The sequence below is a fragment of the Serinus canaria genome, chromosome 14 (genome assembly GCF_022539315.1).
Source record: "Serinus canaria isolate serCan28SL12 chromosome 14, serCan2020, whole genome shotgun sequence".
Lineage (NCBI taxonomy): Eukaryota > Metazoa > Chordata > Aves > Passeriformes > Fringillidae > Serinus > Serinus canaria.
Genome location: NC_066328.1, coordinates 11621414 through 11644643, shown reverse-complemented (window position 1 = coordinate 11644643; position 23230 = coordinate 11621414). Strand labels below are relative to the sequence as shown.

General features: G+C 43.0%; 1 protein-coding gene across 1 annotated transcript in view; it reads left to right on the top strand.

The window, feature by feature from the left end:
- The window catches only part of MAD1L1 (mitotic arrest deficient 1 like 1), a 348568-nt gene that overhangs the window by 162130 nt on the left and 163208 nt on the right, over nucleotides 1-23230 (top strand). Inside the window, exon 13 of the mRNA XM_030229927.2 lies at nucleotides 6231-6287. Within this exon, the coding sequence (XP_030085787.2) occupies nucleotides 6231-6287 (57 nt within the window). The remainder of the gene's footprint in view (nucleotides 1-6230; nucleotides 6288-23230) is intronic.

Here is a 23230-nt window from a genome sequence, read left to right as displayed (position 1 = left end):
CAGTTTTGTGAAAGATTGGCAATTTCAACTACAAAGCATCAAAAAACATTAAATTAGAAACGACCAGTTAGTTCAGAGTAATTCTGTAGTGCAGTTCAGAGGTGCAGACACAATCCTGCACTGCTGCCCTTGGACAATCATGGTGTGCAGTGGGTTGAAGGCCACAAGTGTTGGCTGGCATCAGATAAATGGATATCTGACTTTAAAGTAAACAGGGAAATGTCTGCATGAACTGTTGAAAGCTGAATCCCACGGGTGAGATTCCAGATTGAACACTAATGAAAATTTAATTTCAGTTCTCACAGTATTTTAATATGCAGGATCACAATATGCAAATAAAGTGAAGTCTGACTGCAAGAGGCTGATGAGTTACTTCTGCTCAGTCTCTGCCACCCCCAGAAGTAATCTGTCTGTGGCTTTTGTGAAATCAAAGTTTTCCTTCTGTTTTCCCCACAAGCCAGAGCCTCATTCTTTGCTGAGAGGTAATTAGTGACTGCAAAGTTCTCTTCAAATTGTTCTCATCCTATTCCTGTGTTGTTCCATGTAATTCATCAGCATGGTGCTTATGTTCCTACATTGGATTGAATTCTAATTGTTGCAGTCAGTGCTTTCCTTATCAGAACTGTCCTGGGAGTGCTGCCATGTTTTCAAGTTTCCTTCTGTATTTCAGCTGCAGCTTCAATGCACTTTATTTGCTTTGTGCCTCCTGAATCTGATAGAAAAAGGTGATATTGTGCTTTTTTTTCTTTTCTTTCTTCTTCCCCAGTTTGGCATTAGATAAGATGTTCTGGCTTGGGCACTGTAGAGGTCACACCACACTTTGGCCACACACTCAAGCAATCCAGCTTGAGCCAAGAGGCTTCATCTTGTGTCTTCTGTTGTGAGTGATCAGAGAAATAAGTAACTGTGAAATTACCCAGGGAATGGGGAGCAGCCAGCACAAGGAAACTGAAGTGAACTGGCATGTTGGAACATACAAGATTCCCTATTTCTGTGATCTGCAGTCGATAGATCCTTGTAAATTTAAATTGTGTGTTAGCTTTCTCAAAGAGGAGAAGCAAGAATTTATCTTAGAAGTTAATTAATTTGAAATAGCTGGTAATTAACATTATACCTAAATTTGCCAATTATCACACTTGACTTGGATTTGCATACAACTGTTGCATGTAAAATGTTTCTACAGGTATCTTGGGCTTCAGTGAGCTGTAAAAATGCCATTTTTTGCAGCTGTGTTCCAGCTCTTCAAGGGAAAGCCTCTTCCTCCTCCCCTTCCCTACAGAGGAGCTGCCCTTCCAGCAAGTGGCCTTCCTTCTGGGCACTCTCATTGGGATTTCTAGCTGTGAAAGCACAATCCCAGAATAGACAGCTGTGTATGTTCTCAGGTATTTCCCCCTGATGAGAAAGAATAAAAATTGCTCTTTCTAATTTGAGGTAGTGAATGTGCTGCTTGTTTCTCTCCCTTGTAGAGTACCAAAGTTGTATTAATGTGACTGTTATGATAATCATGTTTTTTGATGAAAGCATAAGACTAAAATGATATTTCCAAATGAAGGTTGTTTTGATTTATTCCCTGTATGCAGCATGCCTAATTTTGCTTCCCAAACTCTTTGAAGCAAGCTTTTATTTTATGGTGCTGGCTGTTGCCACTGCTGTGCTGTACCTGTGAGCTATTTAATGTGCCACATCGAGGAGTAAATTAATGCAGGTCCACAAAGAGAACACTTCGATTTGCTAATTGCTTGTAGAGCAGAGGGTATAGTTTTGTGTAGAGAAAGACTGTTCATTAGAGACTGAGTAGTTAATTTTTCCCTACAAATGGGGCTCACTTTTGAGCTGCCTACCCATCATTCAGGGCAGCCAGCTCAGCATCAGCCTCCAGAGGGGAGTGGGGGGCTCTGGATGCAGTCAGTTTAACAGCTGCGTTGTCACCACCAGATTGCTTCAGTTTCATTCATTAAACTCTCCCTGACCAGCCTCCTCCAGTGCTGTCAGTGAAGGCTGACTTCTAGAAGGTACAGAAGAGAAATCATTGATGCAGGGAAGCAAGTTAAACAATTCAGAAATGTCTCCTTAGAGCTGAGTTGGTTTCTCTCCGTGGAAACCTGCTCCTCTCTCAGCCCAAGCTGCAGATTCCCAGTGAGGCTGGAGCACAGGTTCTTCTCTTCCTGCCACTCTCTTTTGAGGATGACAATCCACTGACAGTAGATTAGACTATGTTGTCATGTAAGATGAATATTTTGAATTGACAAACCTTTTTTTTGAAAGCTTAAAGTAATTGACTGAGTACTCGAGAGGATTTTTTTCCCCCTGCTTTGCAGCTTGATTTTTCCCTTACCTGGTTGTGCTGCCTTCAGTGGGTGAATTGCAGTGTATTTTTATATCTGATTCATAATATTTGTTTGCATAGTGGGTTTCTTAATGCTTGAGCTCAGTGATCTATGAGAATTTAACATTTGTCTTAAGTAAAGAGAATTTCCTTGGAGCTTTAAGTTAACTTTAATGCGTAGCCTGAAAATTCAACATAGAAGTCTATCCTGTGGAGAGATTGCTGAGGTACCAAAGTGAATATGATCAGTTGAAAAGACCCCAACACAGAGCTGAGCTACTCAGAGAATCATGGAATGGTTTGGGTTGGAAGGGACCTTAAAAATCTTCTTTCTGTGGGCAGGGATACGCTCTTAGATGAGGTTGCTCAGAGATCCATCCAACCTGGCCTTGCGCACATCCAGGGCTGGGGCAGCCACAGCTTCCCTGGGCAGCCTGTGCCAGGGCCTGCCCACCCTCACAGGCAAGATTGTTCACTAATGTCTCATCTAAGCCTTCTCTTTTCCAGCTTGAAGCCATTCCCCTGTGTCCTGTCACTACCTGGATGGCTTTTCCCAGAGCAGAGCTGGCAAAGACCTCCAGCCTCTGCTGGGCCCCTGTGCCTTCCCACCAGCTCTGAGCAGCCATGTCCAACCCTCACGCTTTCCTTGGCTGCATGTGGTCAGAGATGGCTGCACCCAGAAACCAGCAATTCATTCCTGAGAAGATATATGCCAAGAAACAACATAACTCTGTTTTTCTCAGATCTTTCCTGGCAAATGCCTGGGGAGTGGAGCAGGGCCTGAGCAGGCTGCCAGGCTCCACTCCAGGGCCCTCTGCAGCTCCTTGGCTCTGGGGGCTGGCAGCTCCTCCCCAGCACTCTGATTAAGTGAGATGTGGGGCTAAGTTCACAGCCTAATTTCTCCTTCATAATTAAAAATGCGTGCATCTGTCATGCTGCTGGTGCTTAGTTTGTATTTTCTTGTGGCCTAGAAGGAATATGGCAGTGAATCACTTGGCCAGCAGCTGTCCTCCAACAGCTGAGGGAGGTTCAATATTTGATTTAAGCTAATAAAAAGTCTGGGATAGGGCTGATGTTTACAAACTGGACGTGACAAAGCATCCAGATCAGCTGCATCACAGCCTGGCAAGTGCAGGCATTGGGGACCCTGCTGAAAATTTAGGCTTTGTCTGGAGCTTCCCCATCTGTCTGAACAGGGGGGCAGGAACAGGAGTGGGAGGGTCCCTGCTCTGGACTGTGAGTGCATCCCACAGCAACAGTGAGCTGGGGAAGCCTCCTTGTTTCCAGCTTTGTCATTGTAACAGCTCTCAGTGCATTAAATATGTCCCTTTTGCTCTTCTGTGAGAGTTGCAGTCAAACCATAATGTTTAAAAATCTTTTAATCTTCATAAATCATTTCTTCCAGCAGTCTGGTAAGTTTAGTAGCTGCTCTCTGAATTCCCACTAGTTACTGACTCTTTGCCTTTGAGATGAGCTGCCTAGAAATGAATGCAATGAAGAAAACCTACTTTGTGATTTAGTTCTTATCTGATTGCCTCTCCAAATCATATTGATCTGCTGTTGTTATGCTGCTGGCTTGGACTTGCTGTCCAGGGTTCTGTGTGTCTCTATTGGCATAGCACCTTGAAATGGTTATTTTCCCCAAGTCATATTATATCCAAGATAAATTATGGCATATTTCCCACTTGTATTTTCAATTTTCCCTATCCCTTTATATTATTTCTCTCTTGCCTAAAAGGTTTTTCCAGCCTTTTCCTGAAGTAAAATGCGTTGGAGTCTTTGCTATCCTTTTCTTCTGACTTTTATGGAGGTATTATGCTTTAAAATGCTCTTATACCCATCTAGTTAAACAGGCTCCTAGGGTACTGTTGCCTTGGTGTTATAAATAAAAATATTTACACTGTGAGGGTGACCAAAGCTTGGCACGGTGTGATGGGTTGATCCAGGTGCCCACCAAAACCACAGGAGATTGAGCTTTGAGGGAATTCCCACTCTTCCAGGGTGGGTTACTCTGTAATGCCATAGGAGTCTGTGTGAACAGGAGGCTGACAGAAACTTGACCCTTAAATTCAGGACTGGCAGCTACTGCTAGAAAATACATGATTTTTAATGTAATTTTAGATTAAGTAATTCTTATATCTGATTTAGAATAGGCTAGTGGTTCCCATCTAAAGGTCACCTTCATACAGAGAAAGCTAATGAATATACAGAACAGTTGGGGTGGTTTGTAATCAAAAGCATTCAGTCAGTCTTGAGGTGTTTTGCAGAGTTTATGCCTCTTCTAAATAACCCCTCTAAGGTCTTGTTTTCTAATTCTTCCCCAAGCAGCTCCTGGCTCCAGCCTGCTTCATTGTACCTGCTTCAGGAGCAGGAGGGAAAAGTCTTTCCCAGGTGTCTGCAAATTTACAGTTCCCTGATGTTTCCACATCAAGCTTGGTGATCATTTCATTTGCTCTCTTCCCTGGCCTGTCCAGGCACTCCAGTTTGGGTTGGGGCTGGCATCTCCTGCAGCATTTAATGAGTGTGTTTCATTCTCCTGTGCCAGGTCCCAGGCTTTTGTTAAAACCCTTTTCATCCTATTTCAGTGTCTCTTCCTCAAATAACGTCACATCATCCCCGGCCCTGCACAGCAAGAGGCTGAAACTTTTTCAGTTTCTGCTGAGCTCGGTGGCCAGGGAAATTTGGAACTGTTTGCTTGTTTGTTGGCAAAATGGAACTTCTGCTGTGCTCAACCCTTAGACTGTGTTTTTTTTATTTAATTATTTGCTTGTATTTCAGTGCAGTTAGCCTCCAAAGCTGAATGTTTTGCTTTTCATTGTAGTAGACTGCTTGCTGTTTGTCTCTGGTTGTGACACTCAAAAGATTCATTTCATATGTGGTGAGAAGTTGAGACTCCAGAGGATTTTACTGAACATTTGCTTGAAATGACAATGATCAGTTTGTAGGAAAGTTGTTTTTATTTCTTTTATTTGTTTACATTGTTTAAATTATCTTATCTGCCATCAGTGACTACTTTTTGGGCTTTCTGCTAAGCAGAGAAAGGCTGATTGCAGCCAGGCAGAGTGTTAGAAAATCAAGGATGTGGGAAGTAATAGCATTCATGAATTATGTGTGGCTTCTCTTAACTGTTTCCTAAATACCCATTTGGTTTAAAATCCTTTTTCATAAACGAAACTCTGTAAAAGATCCTTTTCTGAGTCAAGTTCCTGTTTCCCCTTCGATTATGCCAGGATAACCAAAGGTATTTCTTCTCTGGTTTGAGATTCTTTACATTTCAAATTTCCCTTTTAAAAAGTAAAAATGCTGCATTGAGATCTTTTCTCATGGAAATTCAAGAGGTTTATGTTAAAGAGCAGATTTTCTTGATGTTTTCCCACAGCATTTTGGAAGGCTGTGGGAAAGAACCTAACCCTGGACGCCAGAAATTCACAGAACGTTTTCTATGGAGTTAGCATGAATCACACACTCCTTTCAGGAGCTATGGAGCCAAACCTCCTCTTCTTCAAAGTTAAACTGGGCAAAACTGGGTGGGTTTTAGACCAATCTTTCTGTAGCTTCACAGCAATGGAGTGGAGGCACAGTTCTGGCTGGACCATGGGATTGAAATTTGGGCTGGCTCATCTGTTGGCATTCTCTGCAATAAACCTGGCTGTTCTTGTGCACATAGACTTCAGGCTCTTTGGGACAGGATTGTCTCATGGCATGGGATGCTAACAGGACAGAACAAGACCAAATACTTATAATTCCTTCTCAATGCCATGAAAATCATGGTGCCCTATGTGATTTTTTGGGGGGGAGGGGGCAGGACAGAGAGAGGGACAAGAGGCTTATTAAACTTCCAAAATTACATCCTAGATTTAATTTCTTTTTTTCTTTTTTTTTTTTTTCCCCCTGTGTCTTGAAGGCTCAGCTGTCTCAGGTTCTGGAAGAAGTGGGAAACCACAAGCAAAGAGCAGAGATGGTAAGTGTTCAATTTCTGCCTTTTTTTTTTTTTCCCTGGCTGTTTTACAGAGCAGCAATATGCAAAGTTCAGTTGATTTAAACAGTGGATCAGTTCCAGATATTCAGAAATGAACAGCAAATAACCATTGCAAAAGTTGTGTTGCTGCTGCCAGTCTTGGCACACCCTGTCTCCATACTCACCTGGAAAAAGTATTGGATGAAATCTAGTGGTCTGTCTTCATTTTCTGGCAATTCCTTTTCTCCTTAGCAGTTCTAGATCAAAAGCAAGCATTTAATTTCATACTGAATTAATTCCTTTCTTTGGGGACCTTTGATTCAGTCTCAAGTGTTCAAAGGACAGGCAGATGAGATACAAGAGAATTACCACAAACTATTTTTTTATAATATCTGTTAATTTTCTGCTGGGTTCATGTATTTTATTGGCACTTCCTTCAAGGACCAAAAATAATAAAAGGACACAAAAGCAGGTAGCAGGGAGGTTTATATTCAGTTTCATGATTGGAATATGATGTTTTATACTCAGGAATAAATGAGGTGTCAGTGCTAAGCTATTTTGTGAACTGATATTTTTGCTAATGGATGAACTGTGGGATTCCTGCAACTTTTCCTAGTCACAAGGAAAACCTGAGCAGTATCCAACATGCAGAGACTCATTCTGTAGATGTGATTAATTTTATTACTAATATAAAAAAAAAGCCTGCAGCACTGGCTAGTGAGTAGGTGCTAAACAGACATCTGTTCTAAAATCCAAATCAGAAACTAGAGTGCCAACATGGGTCTTTTTAGACTTGTGCTGAGCTCTAGTAGGGCACTGAAGGGCAGGATGAGGTGCCCCTGCTGTGCTATTAATGGGTTGCCATACATCTGTTAGGATCTTTTTTTAAATTTGTGCCTCTTGCTGTTTCAACATCAGATTTTCCATCATGAGAGTGTTAATTGATTCGGGTTCTGGGGTGGTCTCACATTGTGGGCAAACATTTTTGAATGCCCAGCTGCTTTCTGTGGTGACACAGGCCACAGCTGATACTTCCAAAGAAAACTGAATTAATCCTATTTACCAGCTGATCTCATTATGTGCTGCCTTGTAACAGTTTCAAATTCTTTACAATCAATTTGGTGTTGTGCTCACTGGATGTATCAGAAGAAAAACTTGCTGTTATGTTGTAAGTGTTCTGATGTTATGGAGTTTTGGGTTTTTTTAACAATTAAAAGTTTTTCTTTTGGTTTATTAAGCCTGATTTTTGAGTTGTTTGCCTTCAAAAATTTGTTGTATTAAGTGGGCTAGCTGCCCATTTAATACAAAAACCCTAACCTAGCTCTTGGCAGGAAAAGCAGCCCTGGCCTAGGGCTGTCTCCAAGGAAAAAGCCATGGAGGCAGGCATGTTGGGGCAGTTTTGTGCTCCCTTTGGGCTGCCTTTCTCAGCTGCAGTGTGCCTGGAGCTCTGGGCTTTTTGGTTTCTGAGATGCTAACCCTAGGTCTAACCCTAGCCCTAGGCAGGAAAAGCTGTTGTATTAAGAGGGCTGGAGAGGCTGGAACTTCCAGTGTTAAAGCATTAATTGGTGTTGTGCATCATCCATCAGAGGATAAAGCTGCAGTCAGTGTTCACTGCCTATTCCCATGGGTTTCTCAGTGGAAAACTGCTGGTCTTGTGATCTTCCATTACCTCTTACATCAGCCTCCCATGAACAGGCTGTTTTCTGTGATTCTTTAACCATGGATTGCAGATTGTGAGGTGTGGGCTTTATTCAGAAGCTTGAATTGATTCAGTAAATACAGGAGAATTGATTCATACAGAGGAAAAGACATATATTTTTTTTCCCCATCTTTTCCCCTTTTGAGGGAAAACCCAACAGTTTAGCTCTTCCTTTTCACTGGTGGTAGATGATTCTTCTGCATCCCCAGTCAAAAACTCCCTGGTAGGAAAAGTTGTTGACGCTTTGTGTCTCCTGCAGGGTTGATGGTGACTGATGTCTGTCCCCTTTGGATGGGGCTGTTCCCTAGCTGCCTGCCATAGGCTCTGTGGATATGCCACCAGCTCCACTCTCCTCCTGCCATCCAGCAAAATGCTCTTTATGTGTTTTTTTTTCTCCCCTCCCCAGATCAGTGTCTCACCTGGATGGCCTGATTTTTAACTCCTTTAAATTTGACACTTCAGCAAAATTATTTGCCTTGTTTGGATTGCTGGACTCTCACCTTCCTTTTCATCCCCTTCAGCTGTGAGCCTCCAGCCCCAGTTTGATGCTGAGCTGGGAATGCTGAAGGGCTTGTCCTGCTCTGGGTGTTGACAGATGTGGATATTGCTTTTCATCAGATCTTCTGCAAACAGGCTCTGAGTGAAATGGAACAAACACCTGTCAGGTGCAGGTGCAGTGTGATGAGTCCTTTGGGCTGCTTCTGGGACAAACCTCTGTGCAGGTGGCATCTCTGCTGCCACCCCAAAGAGCTCCAATGGCTCTGCCACCCTCCCTGGGGCACTGGACATGAAGAGCTGGGCTCTGGCTCCAGGGCACTGGCTGATAGCACCTGACTGAGAGAACCAAGGACTTCTTTCTATCAGTGGGGGCATCTCTGGTGCCCTGGTAAATGAGTCATTCTTTACATAGCAATATTTAAAAGTTCAATACTCATGGGATAAGTCTGATGGGATCATGGCCTCAATACAACAGTGTCTGCACACTCAGGGCCTCTCCTCTGAGGACAAGCTCAGGGAATTGTGTCCCCAGGGACAATGGCAGAGGAAGGGTGGTGTGTGTGATAAGGAGCCCTGGGCCAGGCCAGAGCACAAGGTCCTGCTAGAGGAAAATGGGCTACCAGTGATATGGAGTGGCTGTTCTCACTGCTCCAGTGCAGGGATTCTTTGCTTGTCAACTGAAAGTGAGCGTGCTACTGAAGGAACAACAAAAAAGGAAATTTAAATGTCTTCAGTTAATTGCAGTTGACAAGACAAAGGCAGTTTGACTTTCCAGTATTAATTAGCAAACCCATACTAATTAGCTTGTATAAGCACAATTCATGCCTCTTTCCCTAAATGCAATTAATATTGCAACTGAAGACATCTCTGGGCTGTGCCTCTGTATCATTAACATACTTTGCCCTAATTAGACACGGCCAGTAGTGGCTGGAGAAATGAGTTTGTGATTACAACCATAAAAAACCCTCTAATATTTTATATCCTTCAGGGAACTTGAACCTAGAATTTATTTTTTGATTTAAGAAAAATTACCCTTATCATTGTGCTATGTAATTAACAATGAAACTTTGATTTTCCTCTCCCTCTAACCCTTCACTTATACATTTTTCTTTTTTTTCCCCACAGTTTAAGCATGTTCATACTCTAAGGGAACAGTGTGTGCCCATAAGACACATAAGAGTCACCACTCTTAATAGGGCTCAGGTCACTGAGCTGCCCCAGAGATCCATGGGGTTTTTCTGTCTTTTATTTGCTGAATGTTTGTTGTTTGCATTTATTTTGTATGAATGTGCACTTTTCTGACAATTTGATCAGCACTGGAAGTTTTCTTTATTGGGGCTGGTGCTACAGTATCTTTATTTGCAGGATGTGCAAGGAGGTTGCTCAGAGTTCACACAGCTCCCTGATCTGTGGTCCCAGGATGTTATTTCTCATGGTATGTTAGTTTAGTGTTCTACTGGCCTAAAGCTGAAGGAGAGCTTCACTCACACCAAAATATTATTTGTGGAAAATGCCTTCTTGTTTGTTATATTATTTTTCTTTCCCTCCCTGAGGGGAGGGAAACAGAAGATGTGTTTGTTTTTGTAATTTTCATTTTCCTTTTTCATATCCCTTTATAGACAGGAGGAGATTGTTTGGCTCAAGCTTGCCATCCAAGCAACAGCTCTGCTCTCTGATCTTACTCTTTCTTCCAGTCTGGTTCTGTAGCAGGGGGCATTCATGTCAAGATTTTTTTGTTCTCCATCATTAATCCCTGAGGGAAGTTGGCTTGGTATTAAAAAAGCATCACCTGTATTTTCATTACCCTGAGGTGCTTTGGGCATCTTTTGGCTTTCATCTTCAAAAGACAGCTTGGCCCATGTGGGCTCTGAAATCTATAGACTGCTCTTTGGAACAAATTAAATTTCACCCTCCAGCAGATTAAAAAGGATGGATATAAGAATCAGAGGAATTGCTTAGCAGGGTGGGAGGTAAAGAAGATTTGAAGTCCAAGAATGCAGCTGTCACCAAATGAATGGCATAAATTGAGTGTCCTTACAGAGGGAATAAAGACACCTTAAAATTAATATAATCAACACCCCTTGCCTTGGGGAAAAGTGTTGGTTAACCCTTTGCAGAGAAGGGGAGACCTTTATTTAAGAGCAGCAGGTCAGCAATAGTTAAAGAGCCAATCATGTGTTCAGTCTGATGAAATCATAATGTTTAGGATTAACTTAAATGTCAGTGACTGCCTACACTGATGGTTATCAGGGGTAGAAATGGAGAGAGAAAAGAAATAAACATGAAGGAAATAAACTCAGAGAACACTGAGCTGGATGTAGGTGGGAACTAGCTGTTAACTGGAAGGCAACATGGAAAAGTTATTACCTGTGTTTTTAATTTACAGGTAAGACAATCATAATAGGAAAAAATAGGAACTTTAGTGTAGGAATACCTGCCCTGGATTAATGGCCAATAGAGCTAATTTAATTCTTGTTTAAAAGTTACTGAACAGAAAGCAAGAAATACAACAGACTGAGAACAAGAACAAAAGTGGTGTTCATTAGTGGAAATGTAAATTCTCTGTATTTTCTGTAACAGGAAGGCAATTAAATGTGGGATTAGAGGGCTGAACCACAGTAGTTATAAATAAAAATGAAGCTTTGCTGGAACATCTTTAGAACCAACAGGTTGGGAGGGCAGGAGACAACTGACTGGTGCAGGAAGTCTCCATCTATCAAAAGTGTATTACATAATTTCTGAATTGATTTAGCAGGTGACAGCAAATCTCCTTCCCATGTGACAGATTTTATCCTAACACTTTATGTGAGGCCAGCAAAGCCAAGACAGATGAGCAGCATGGCACTCAGCTGAGCAGCAGGGTGAATAGTTTTAGTAAGGCAATCTTAGAGAAATATCACTTCTCAAATCAGATTGAAAAGCATGAACCTGGTTATAGAGAGACAGCAAAAGAAGCTAATCCAGAATGAAATGATATAGTAACAGAAGACTGGAAGAGGACTTTCAGATCATAAAGTCCAGTCCTTCAGTAACTGAGGCAAATTCAGTATATATCTCAGTCCATAAATTTATCAAGCTTGTCTTGAAACTGCTTTGGTTGTTTGTACCATTACTGTCATGGGAAGACTGCTCTGATAGCTGAAATCTTCCCAGTTCCAACTGAAAATATATGTGCAGTTAATATCCATTTTTTTCTTGTGCTAATATTCTCCTTAAACCACAGTGACTGTTCTTCCTCCCTCATATTTATGCTGTGACATATTTATAGAGAACAATTGTTCTCTCCCAGCCTTTCATTTGTCTAGGTTAAACAAATCAAGCTCTTGCAGCCTTCTCTTAAAACAGGTTCTTCAGTTTCCTCATGAATCTTGCAGCATGCTTTAAATCTCTTCCTGATTCCATCTCTCCTTTGAAGATGAGTAATCAGAGTGGTCCCATCATTCCAGGTGATGTTCCAGCATTGCAGAAGTGTCTTCTACAGGATCATGGAGCAGAGGCAGGAACCTCTTCCACTTCTGTGGTGGAAGAGCTGAGCTGTATCCAGGTCATCACCCACTGCCAGTGCCACACAGTGCTGATGTTCATCCTGGGATCAGTCCATCTGCCCCACTCTGTCCTCCTCTCAGGTTTCTGGCTGAGGAAGACTCATTTTGTAGGGGCTCTTTGGGGACTTGCACTCTGACATTTCAATTCTGTGCTGTTTCTGCTGTTTTCATGTAGTTTCCTCTTTCTGATCAGTTTATGCTCCTCTGTGGTAAAGCCTCTGTGGTCTCAGTAATTGTGTTTGTGCATTTGTATTTTTAGACCAAAGGCCTTCATTGAATTTTGTTTGTTTTGAATGTGTCTGAGACATCTTTTTCTCTATCAGGTAGTTTTAGTTTTACTTCAGCAGAGCCATTTGTTGCTTGTTTACTTCACAGTGTTTATATAATTCTTCACCTTATCGTGTGATCCTGTAAATTCTGAATGACGAGTTGTTAGAAGAGGGGGATGATTGTGCAGGAATCATTGATGCCCTATTTTGAGACTTCCCCCTGTTTTTGCTGTGCAGTTTTGGTTCTGAAGGTGGAGTGAAGCCTCAAATAGAGGGATGGGAGTACACTTGTCCTTTCCCTTTCCCTGGCAGAGAGCTCTCAGTGCCTGTTGTAAACAACTACATTAAAACTGGTCCCTGCTATTCCCCACGGGGTAGGAATATAGTGAGCTCTGAGGTACACAGACAAGGTTATTTTTTTTCTCCCTCTCTTAGCCTGGGGAATGATGAACAGCCTCAGTTGGTGTGTTGCACCTGCTGTGTGTTCCCTCTTGGAAAATTCATGTTCTACACACAAAAGCGTGGCACCATCAGAAACATCTGTGGCACATGACTGTGGGCAAAGCAGGGAGAGTGGAGGAATCCTTGGGGTCCTGGTGGATGAGAGCTGCCAAACTGCTGTAAGCTGGAGAGGTGATCAGCATTGCACCTCTGCACCTTACTATCTCAATGCTGTTTTAATTAGGTGAGAAGCAGAGACTTAGTGAGTCAATTCTCCTGGTTTATCTCTGTTTTAAAAATCTAGCCGGGCACATGGGATCAAATAGCACATTCCCTTCAAATTAAAAAGAAATAAACGGTCTGTTTAAAAGTCCCATTACACAAATGAACCTGCTGTTGGATCCATTAAGGTGGAAGTTTTATGGGACACTGCAGCACTGTTTGGTTTCAGCAGGATTGTTTTCATTTGCTCTTCCAATGGGATAAGAGCTGACACGAGGTTAGCACTGTCAGGAGGAAGAAGTGTGGCTGCCTGAAGTGAAGAGCTGCTTTCCTGCTGCCCTTCCCTATGGGACAGGTGCTGCCAGACTGGGGGTAAATGGTCTCACCCAGACCTGAAGAGCAATTCCAGCTCAGATGGGACTCATGGACATTGCCCTAATTCCCAGCCCATCATTTGGGGTGGCCTCCATGCCACAGGTGTACCCCTAAAACCTGAGCTGTACTGACAGGCATGATGATAACAGGAACAGGGACTGGAAAGGGAGAAGTGGGGACATTTTTTTCTCTTCAGTTGTTGAGCAGAGGAGAAAAGTGAGTAGTTGACCTGTTTAGAGGGTGCTGCAGCTGGAGTGGTCCTTGTCAGTGTCACTGTTGTCCCTAAAATCTGAGTTACAGTGAGTTACTTGGTTAAATGAGAACAGGATAGGGATACTGTCAGAGGCTTTAATATACTAGGCACACCTGGAGATGTAAAAGGGCTATTTAATAGACATGCAGGAATTGTGCTTTTCCAGGCTTCATTCATCTCTACAGAACCTGTATGTTGTTTATGGGCTACCTCAGACTCACTTGGTTCCATTTATCTGAACTACAATTTCCTGGAGAATGCAGGGGCTCTACATTATGTTCAGCACTTTGAGAAAACCAGGTGAGAGGTCCAGGATACCTGTAGGATTCTGACATTTCTGCTCCTTTTTTCTGCCTTCCTAAAAGGCAGCTTGGAGGAGCTGTAGAAGGAGCATGAAGTGCCAGTGCATGTCCAGAGAGGGAAAGGAAGAATTGGAGCTGTTGGACAATTGTGTTATAACAGGACAAAATAATAACTGATCTACAGCTTCCTTGTAACAAGGTTGGAGACTGGTTTCCTCCTGCTTCCACAGCTCTGGGAAGCTGTGCCTGCATCAGAAGAGGAGCATCCTCAGAGATCTGATGCAAGAGATCCAATTCTGTAAGCACAGCTTGTTCTGAACATGCAGGGGGATGTGAAGCTCTCCAGCTCTGGGATCTGGGGGGGCCATGGAGGGCATGTTCAGAGGATGTGCCTGCAGATCAAAGGTGCTGGATACTTCTCTTCTTGCCTGGGGCTGGCTTTGTGTATACAAAAAGGGAGATAAAGGCTTAAAAAAAGTTTAAGTTTCAAGACTTAGTCCTTACACTGACGGCCTAATCAGCTTGTTACATCATTTGTTTTCAGTCTTTTTGTGTCTGAGTCCTTAGAAGAGCTTGTTCCCAGTGTTTCTTGCCTTTGCCTGATGGTTGCTGGGGGTAGGTAGTAGTTGGGGCAGGCTGGGGTCTGTCAGGGCAGCAGAGTCCTCCAGCAGGAGCTGTAAAATCCAATTTATCCACAGAGACAAGGAGATCATAGAGCAGAATTCTTCCTATGACCTCTTGGTAAATAATGAATGGCAGAGCCCTACCTCTGGAATTGCTTAATTGAGGCTGACAACTCTTTGTTGTATTACAGGATCTGGCTTGTCAGGAGAATTTTAACTTATTTATGAATATTTCATTAACCTCTAAAGACTGGCTGTATAAAATCTAGCTCCTGCCAGGCCCTGTCCTGTTAGTGCTGTGTTCAGTGCTAATGTCATCACTGCACATCCAGCACACCTTTCCTCTGAGCTGGGCCTCAGAGCTTATTGTTGGTGGCAGCAAGAACATGTTCACCAAAGGTTAAAATGCCAGGTTTGTGCTTTGGCACCAGAGTTGAACATATGGTATTTGAGAGGGAGTTGCTGTTTGCCTTTCACTCCATGACTGCTGCTGGCAACTGAAGGGCCCTGCAGGCATCATCCCAGAGGCTGAAATGGGCAGAGCAGTCTTGGCAGGGCCCTGTGACCTTTGGGTTTTGGCACCAGGAGAGAGATTGCTCACTTCTTATACATTAAATCCCACTGCTTTTGTCCCAGGCTAATCTCAGGATGGGTCATTTAGCTAGAAAATATTCAACCTGCTCTACTTAACCTGTTCTTTGGGTAGGGTTTGGGGAGCAAGGCTTCTTCTGCAGCTTCCTTTAAAGCAACTGGGAGGCCCTGTCAGGAGAGCTGCTGCTTTCACATAGCTGGGCCCCTTGCCCCATCCTCACATTTCCCAGCCCTGGGAGTTCAGAGAGCAGCTTTAGCAGGCAGCTCTGCTGGCCCCTGCCAAGATGTGCCAGCAAACAGTGCTCCCAGCTGTAGTGAACTGCAAAATTGGTCTGGAGCTGCAGCAGGAGAGAGAGAGCTGTTCCTAAAACCACAGGCTGTGTGTTGTTCCATGTGAGCAAGAGAAAGAAGATTAAGTTCAAGCACTCAGTGAAGGCTCCTTTGCTCTCTTTACTTTATTAAAGCAGGATTGATTCCACCGTATTTGTGTTAGAAAACAAAGAAACAAAAATGGATGTTGGATTTCTCTTTCCCCTTTGATCTTCCTAGATGCTTGGTAACTGCAGAGATTCTTCTCTGACTGGTTATTATGTGATGATTTTTCAACAAGAAAACTGATGGGGGGGAGTGAGAGGAGGGATTACAAGCCCCTGTTTGATGAGAATTCTTGACTGAATGCTCAGGAAACTCCTCGAGGCTATATTTTTAGGAAACAAACTGTATTCAAACTCTGTACGGAGGAGGTATGACATCTTTGCAGATTTATTTGTTGCTTTGCCTGTAAATTATAGCTGCTAGAAGACTTGATTCTGACAAAATATGCCTATTCCTGCATGAAAGAAGTGATCTGTGTGATGCTCTTCTCAAGAGCAGACAACTCCATTGTGCCAGCACCACGGCTACACTGGGCAGGGACATGGCACATCCAGTCTGGCACCTTGACAGGTTCCCTAAACAGGCTCTTATTCTGTGTTTTGCTGTTCTAACCAGGAGTAATGGGTAGGAGGTGTCAGCCAGTTAAGGCTAATTACTCCAGAGCTGCCTTCTCTCCATGGACACCAGCTGTTTTGTTCTCCCTGGCTGGGAGGAGCTTTCGGTAGTAATTAAAGGAAACAGTCATCTACACGCCTGGTGGAAGTGGTGGAGCAAGGCTGATAACAGCAGAGAGCTCTGAGCTGAATGAACATGGAAATTAGGTGATCCTTCTTCAGAATGAGCTGTTAGAGCAAAGAGAGAGGTTTTGGATGTGGAGCTGTCAAAGGTGTTTTGCTGTCAAGCAGTGGCAGTGAGGTCTCATAGCAATGCCTGTGAGCGTGGGCAGGACAGGCTGAGAGGAAGAGATTCCTTGTCTGCTCCTTTCTTGGAGTGAGGGTTGAAATGTGTAATTATACTTGAATAAACTCATGGGTTTAAATTAACATCTTCAGTTGCCTTGCTCTGTGTGTCTCTTGTACAAGATGTTTGCTCTTCTTCCCCATGAACTTCCCAAGTTTGTTAATTTTGAGCTCTGAGCCAGCTTCCATCCATCTGAAATATAGAAGTGCTTATTTCCAGAGTCATGTCCTGCACCCATCCCAGATTACTAAACAGAAATAAATACAGCACCAGGGAAGGTGGGTGGGAATGATGGGCATCTGGTGGTGTTGGGATGTGAGAAGACACTTGAGAGGGGCAGGACTCATGGAGCAAAGGTGTGTTGTAGGTGTTTAAGGAAGAGTTTGCTGGATGAGCTGTGCAGGAGGAATTTGGGGCTTTGGGGGTGTGATGTGATGGTGATTCCTTCTTCACGTTCTTGCAGCTGGGCAGGCAGCTCAGGTTTGGGCCATTTTGGGACCCATGTGGCATTTGCCTTATTTTGCAGAACAAAGTTTCCTGCCATACCCTGTCCTGCTGGGATTAGGTATGGAAACCACAGAGTGGCTGGTTTAAATAGGCTGGCTGTGCATTTGTCCTCTTGTTCATTTGCAGCAGGGCTGAGTTCAGCTCGCTGAGCCTGGCTGGAGTTTCCCCAAGTTGTGCTGGTGCCACACAGTGTGGAGGGGAGATGTTGGAAGGCAAGCTGCAGGCTGCCTGAGCATTGGGAATCAGAGGGGAGAGAGGTGAATGCTCGTTAAGGCTCCCTTGGGGTAGATGAATTAGTTAATGACTATGCTGTGCTTTGAAAATGCAAATGCTGTGTCAGAGCTAAGTCTGATTATAATAATCAATCTTCCTTTGGAGAGGGTGCTGGGTATGAGGAAGGGGGGAGAGTGATGAGACTGGGGCTGAATTTTTAGATCACGGATCTGCATTTCTCTGCTGCTCTTAAGGAACTCAATGTTGCCTGAGAGGTCAGCAGAGCTGAGGAGGGGCAAAAGGTGGGTTTGGGGTGGAATCATCCTGGCAAGAACCAGTGGGCTTGGCAGGCTGAAGTTAATTTTGTAATTTTGTCCCTTATGATTGCCCTGGCTGGAAAGGGAGAGGTTGTCATCTGCTCCTGTGTGTGAGCTACTCCTGCTAATGGGAAAGACAGAAAGTGCCTCAAAAGCAGGGTCCTCCAGGGATGGGGGAGAGGGGAGGGTGGCTGCTGCAGACGTCCAGCCCTGACAGCTCCTTCTCCCCTGGCACTCCATTCGTTTGTAGCAAGCGTTCCTAGTAATTACACCTCTTAATTCAGGAGAGCAAGTGGGAGAAAGGAATATAAATTTGTGTATTAACTTTAGAGATTGGAAATAGGGCAAGTGAACCTTCTCTCTGGGAGATTATATTTGGAAATGAAATAGAATGACATTTGGTATAAACTTGAAAAATTGCTCTCTTTTTACTGCAACAGGAGGAGAAAAGCCACAATCCAGACTGTATTGGAGAGAAGCAGAAGTCAGCATATGTCCATTTCCCAGTGTGTGTGTGTATCAACAATAATATATATGCATGAGTACATTTTTAGGAAAGTGTTTGCTGAGAGGTTGCTCCTAGCCCTGACTTCTCAGTGATAAAAGCACAGCAAGTTTCTTACAGATGGTGGAACCCCTAGAGACTGGTGACTGTGATCCAGCCAGCCTTCATCTTCCAAGAGAAAAAAAAACCACATATTTTTTTCTTCAGCCAAGTGGGAGATGGGTAGTTCTAAACCACTTTTTGTTGAATATCTGATTTTCTTTGGCTTTATTGCTTTTGTTTCACAATGGCATCAAGGTTTAATTTTCCCAAGAAAATGTACCAACTAATCCTGGGCTGCTTAGCCTGTTTCTAAATGGCAGGCAATATTTTGTTTTACAAGTACAGTCCTATTTTGTGAATAAGAGTAAAGTTCACTAGGAAATCTGGTGAGGCTTAGTTCTCCCTCTGTGTGCTTCTGCAGATGTTTTGGGGGAACAGCCCTTTGGAATGCCAGGGGGATGGGCATATGGAAGAGGTGGTGGTGTTTTTGCTGAGCAGAATGATCTCTGAAGTGCTCAGCATGGTGTCTTACTACTCTGTGGTATTGCTGGACACCCAAATTAAACTCACTGGTGTTTCATGTATATTGGATTTTTGATGCCAGATTTATAAACTTGTAGACAGCACCAAGCTTGCTGTGCTGCCTTATGGGAAGAGGTAGAGAAGCTCTTTAATCTGCTACATCCAGTGGAGAGAAGGACAAATGGCACCACTGTCATGTCAAGGTGCTGGTTTGCCTGTTTTCAGACCCCAGAGTATGGGTCACACCCGGGGTCCCCGTTCTCTGTTCTTGTCTATTTTAGTGTACACTCTTCCTTTCCAAGTCTGCTTGGTGTTCATACATTTTAAATATTTATGTACTGAAATAGCTCCTTGAATTGTGTTGAGACTTGTAGTCCAACACAACCTCTCAATTCACCTTTCCATGCTGGCTCTGTGCAATTCAGTTTCCATTTATCTCTGCTGTTCAAAATCAGCTCTTTTGCTGAGGAAGGCCTTTCAAAGGATGTTGCATCAGCCCATTGTTAAATAAACCTTTAGACATTTATAATGGATTCAGCATTTCCTGCTTTTTACAGTTCCAAAAATGCTGAATGACGTGCAGACACACTTCATCAGGATAAGATTGCTGTATCAGCCCCTCACTAAAATGCACTCATTATTCAAATAATAACTGTGTGTCTCCAGCATGTGTTCTGTGAAATGTGTGTACATGATGTGGGCGAGTAGATGTGGGCGAGTAAACCAGCCCCCATTTTTTTTTTTTCAACATGCAAATCCTACTTTGGCAGTGAGTTGAAATACTTTAGATTTTGAGTCCTTTACTACCCAAAATAAGTCACCTGAACAGAGGTTTGACCATTCTTTTGCGCAGTATGTTTAGAACTTTCAGAAGTTTGTAAATACGGTTTTCAAGGCTGACTGATCTGACCTGTGATAAGCCTCACTCTGAAAATGGGGTGTGGACAACAGTGGTCAGTGGGAGGCTCTGGGGAAGCTCTTCTCAATCATGCTGAAACCTGCTGGAGTTGAGTGTGAGGAACAACAGGTCCATGGCATTGCAGAAACTCAAGGTGCTTGCTTGGAGGGGACACGTATGGGTCAGAAATGCCAGAAATATACCAAGAAAATCAACTCTCTAAAGTTCTGTTTCTTCTAGCTGTCAGGAGATGAATTTATAATTTTATTTTTCCTCTCATCTCATATGTCTTTAAAGAATTGCTACAGAAGAAAGAAGCAGTGAGGAACCTATTTCTTACCCTGCTGTGGGTGTTTGCTATGTCATTAACACTTGGAGTAGAACCACCTTCTTGGAATCTTGTCCAGGCAGGTTTAAAAGTAAGGCTGAAAGAAGAATGATATTTCATATAATTAAATACTAGATGAAAATGCATCCATATTCTTCCTTCCTCTCTTTCTCCCTTGGTAAATAATGATGGCAGTACTTATTTTGGAAGAATTATTTGCATTTCATCTTTTGGGGCACTTGCATATTTCTGACAATGGACATTCTAAAATTAGTCTATATCCTGTATGTGTCCTGATCACTTTTTATTGAGAGTAATAATGCTGTGCTGGAATTCATGCTTAAGAATTGAAAGAGATAAAATAGCTCAGGATAAATGGGATTATTTTAGGTTAAGAACAAGGGACACCAGTATATTTTGAGAAGAGAACAACACATCCTCAAAATACTAAGTACCTGTTCATGTGTTTTATTCATCCATGGGCTCTGATATTACTCATTATTCTGCCTTATCATAAAAACCTTAGGTAACTTCAAAAACCATTAAACTAACAGCTTGGTTTCTTTTCAAGTTGCTAATGTGCTCTGTAGGGTGGGAATATCTCTGGGGGTCTGATCCTTGGTGATATAATCCCTCAAACTGCTGCAGAGGATGTAGGTCCTTGGGTCCTTCTTGTGCAGCTTTCAAGACAAGAGGTTCAATGCTGTATTTTCACAACCATGTTCCCTGTCTGCTCTCAATGCCAGCTAAAAGATCAGGGCTGACCTGGGTAGTTTGGTATGGAATGGGGGGATACATCAGTGAGCTGTAATTTGAGCAGCCCTTTCCCCCTCTCTGCTTGGTAATGACTTCTACTAGTTTAATGTATTCAAAGCAATAAAAGTCTAACTCAGCTAGTCACATAAAATTATTGATAAAAATTGGAAGAGTTTAGCTAGGAATAGTGAGTTGGTTTGAAAATGCCTTCTGAAAGTGGCATCTGATGAACAAGAGACCAGGACTGGAAATTAATTTAGGAAAAGGGATGTGATGGGAATTGGGCAGAGAAAGCAGCAGGAGGGGTTTGGATCTTCCTTTCCTTATGTTTTCTTCAGTCTGTTCTTAGGCATAGATACTGAGGACAAGTGGACAGGAAGATACAAACTGCCCCTATGGTGAATTGTTTCATGCTCATCACCTATTCCCAGAGCTGTCCTGAGGCTGTGTCAAAGGGAATGATCTTGGAAAGCTCCTCACCTCTTGGGCTTTATCAACAGATTCCTTATTTTTAGCCATTCTCTTAATTCTTTTTTTGTCTTGCTGCTTGCACTCTATTGCCTTCAGAAAAGCAGAATTGAGTCCCAGGAGTAATCCGCTCCATCTCATCTCAATTAACTGTTTTTGTCCTGGAAAAGACATTAACAACATAATAATAAAGAGCATTATTAATATCTGAATATGATAATGTCTTTGGTGAGATTGGCAGTAAAGGATGTTTTCCTAATGACTGCTAGGCATGAAACCTGGAAACTACACATTTTGAATGAAGTATTTATTACCTTAATTGTTTTGCTTTCTTATTTTTTACACAATTAGTGAGCTCTGAATGCCAGTAGTTTCCTGTGGCACAAAATTGTGTCTTGGGCTGAACTTTAAATTCTCCAGTAGTTTTAGTCCTAGTTCTGGGGAGCAGGTCTGTCAACATCTCACTCCTCAAGCCAGTTTCATCTGTAGCGAAATCACTGTGTCCTCCTGTCCCTTCTCACCTCAGGCACATCAGATTTTCAGTCCAGGGAGTCTTGCAAATTGGGAGGACATAAAAATGAGATGAAATGCCCTTACAGCCCTTGTGCCCTTTCCTCCTCATTTTCCTTCAGCAGCTTATTCTTAGAAACCCAACAGAATCTCATCCTGAGCAAACCTGGCACTAATTTGTCACTGCTCTGTATCAAGTGAGATGTTTCTCACAAGCTCCCACAAGCTCATGTGTGTTCACTCTCCCATCTCCTTTTCCTGTCACACACTCTGGTTTTTCCCCTCTCTGTGCAGCCACCACAAGAACCCCCAGATCCCAAATGCAGATTCCTCACCCATCTGTGAGGAATGTCCCCCTTGTCCCCTGAGACGGTGGCTGTGATTTATCTATGGGGGTGAGCAGATACCACATTGGCTGAGGCTGAGCCCTTTTAGCCAGTTAAATAACTCACCAGCCCTTCCATCTTCAATGCTGCCCTCACTCGTCCCAGAAAGCATCCTCAAACTCCAAACAGCAAACACACCCAGGCTTCAGCAGACATGGGAAACAGGAGGCATAATGAGTGTTTTCCTGCTAGAAGTAGGTTGGAATTGAAGCCTACTCCTCATCCCAGTACCTTTTATTCACATTCCTGGAATTATCTGGTGTGCTTGCTTTATCCCCAGCCATCTGTGATGGGCTGAGCTGGGAGAGATAAGCTCAGTAATCAGAAAATTGAGGGAAGCATTTCTGGCTGTGATAATCTTATCAGGCAGCTAATATGCATTAACATTTGTACAGCCTGATGATGCAGGTGGGCCTTTGCTTATTTTTTATTCCTAGATGTTTCTTGACAGGGAGGGGGAGAATGCAGGGCTTTTTGGGGTGTCAGGGGGAATTAGATTAAACCATTTTTTGGTGCTTCCTTCTGCTCTGTTCCTGTGGTGTCAGAAGGAGGTGGGAGCATAATCCAACCATCTATTATCAGCTCTTTCCTGCCAACAGCACTGCCATGCTCTGCCTGTCTTTTCTGGTAAGTATGGAAGGGCAAAGAGGTGGCATGTCAGAACTTCAGTTCTGTCTGAGCAATATGACTGTCCATGACAAGATGCTCCTTTTTCTTGTAAAATTGGAGAGTTTCTGCAAAAGGCTTCCAGAAGTTTGCCCTTGCAATGTGATTTTGCTCTACAAGTCTAATCTATGCTGTTGCAGGGAATGGTATATTAATGGATTATTTCCCTGATGCTGAGCGCTGAACTCTCTGTGGTCATAAGTTTTGCATTTATAATTAAGGCTGGATTGCTTATTTTTTTCCTCCTGGGTGAAAAAAATATCATTTCAGTCAACAGATTTATTAGGGGAATTAGTCGACAGGTGGTAAAAAGACAGATGACAAAAGGAAGTCCAGAATCTCAAGGATGAGTATGTGAAGAAGGTCTAAGCTGGGAGTAGGTGTTGGAGCAGAAGTTTTGAGTATCCTCTAGGTAGTTTGTCTCTGCTTACACTTCAAAATAAATCATTTTCCGAGGGGTTTAGAAACAGGTAACATATGGAGTTTATCAATCTGTGCCTTGTCATGAACTCTGAATTAGGGATCCAGACTGCTACAAGTCTGGGAATTGTAGAGTGTGGGTAAGAAATTCTCATGTCTGTAGAGTTTTGCAGTACTTTCTTGTGAGTTCCTACCCAAACAAAGCCGGAGGCAGAAAATATTCTTATATGTTTGTTTGTTCAGCCAGAGCTACCT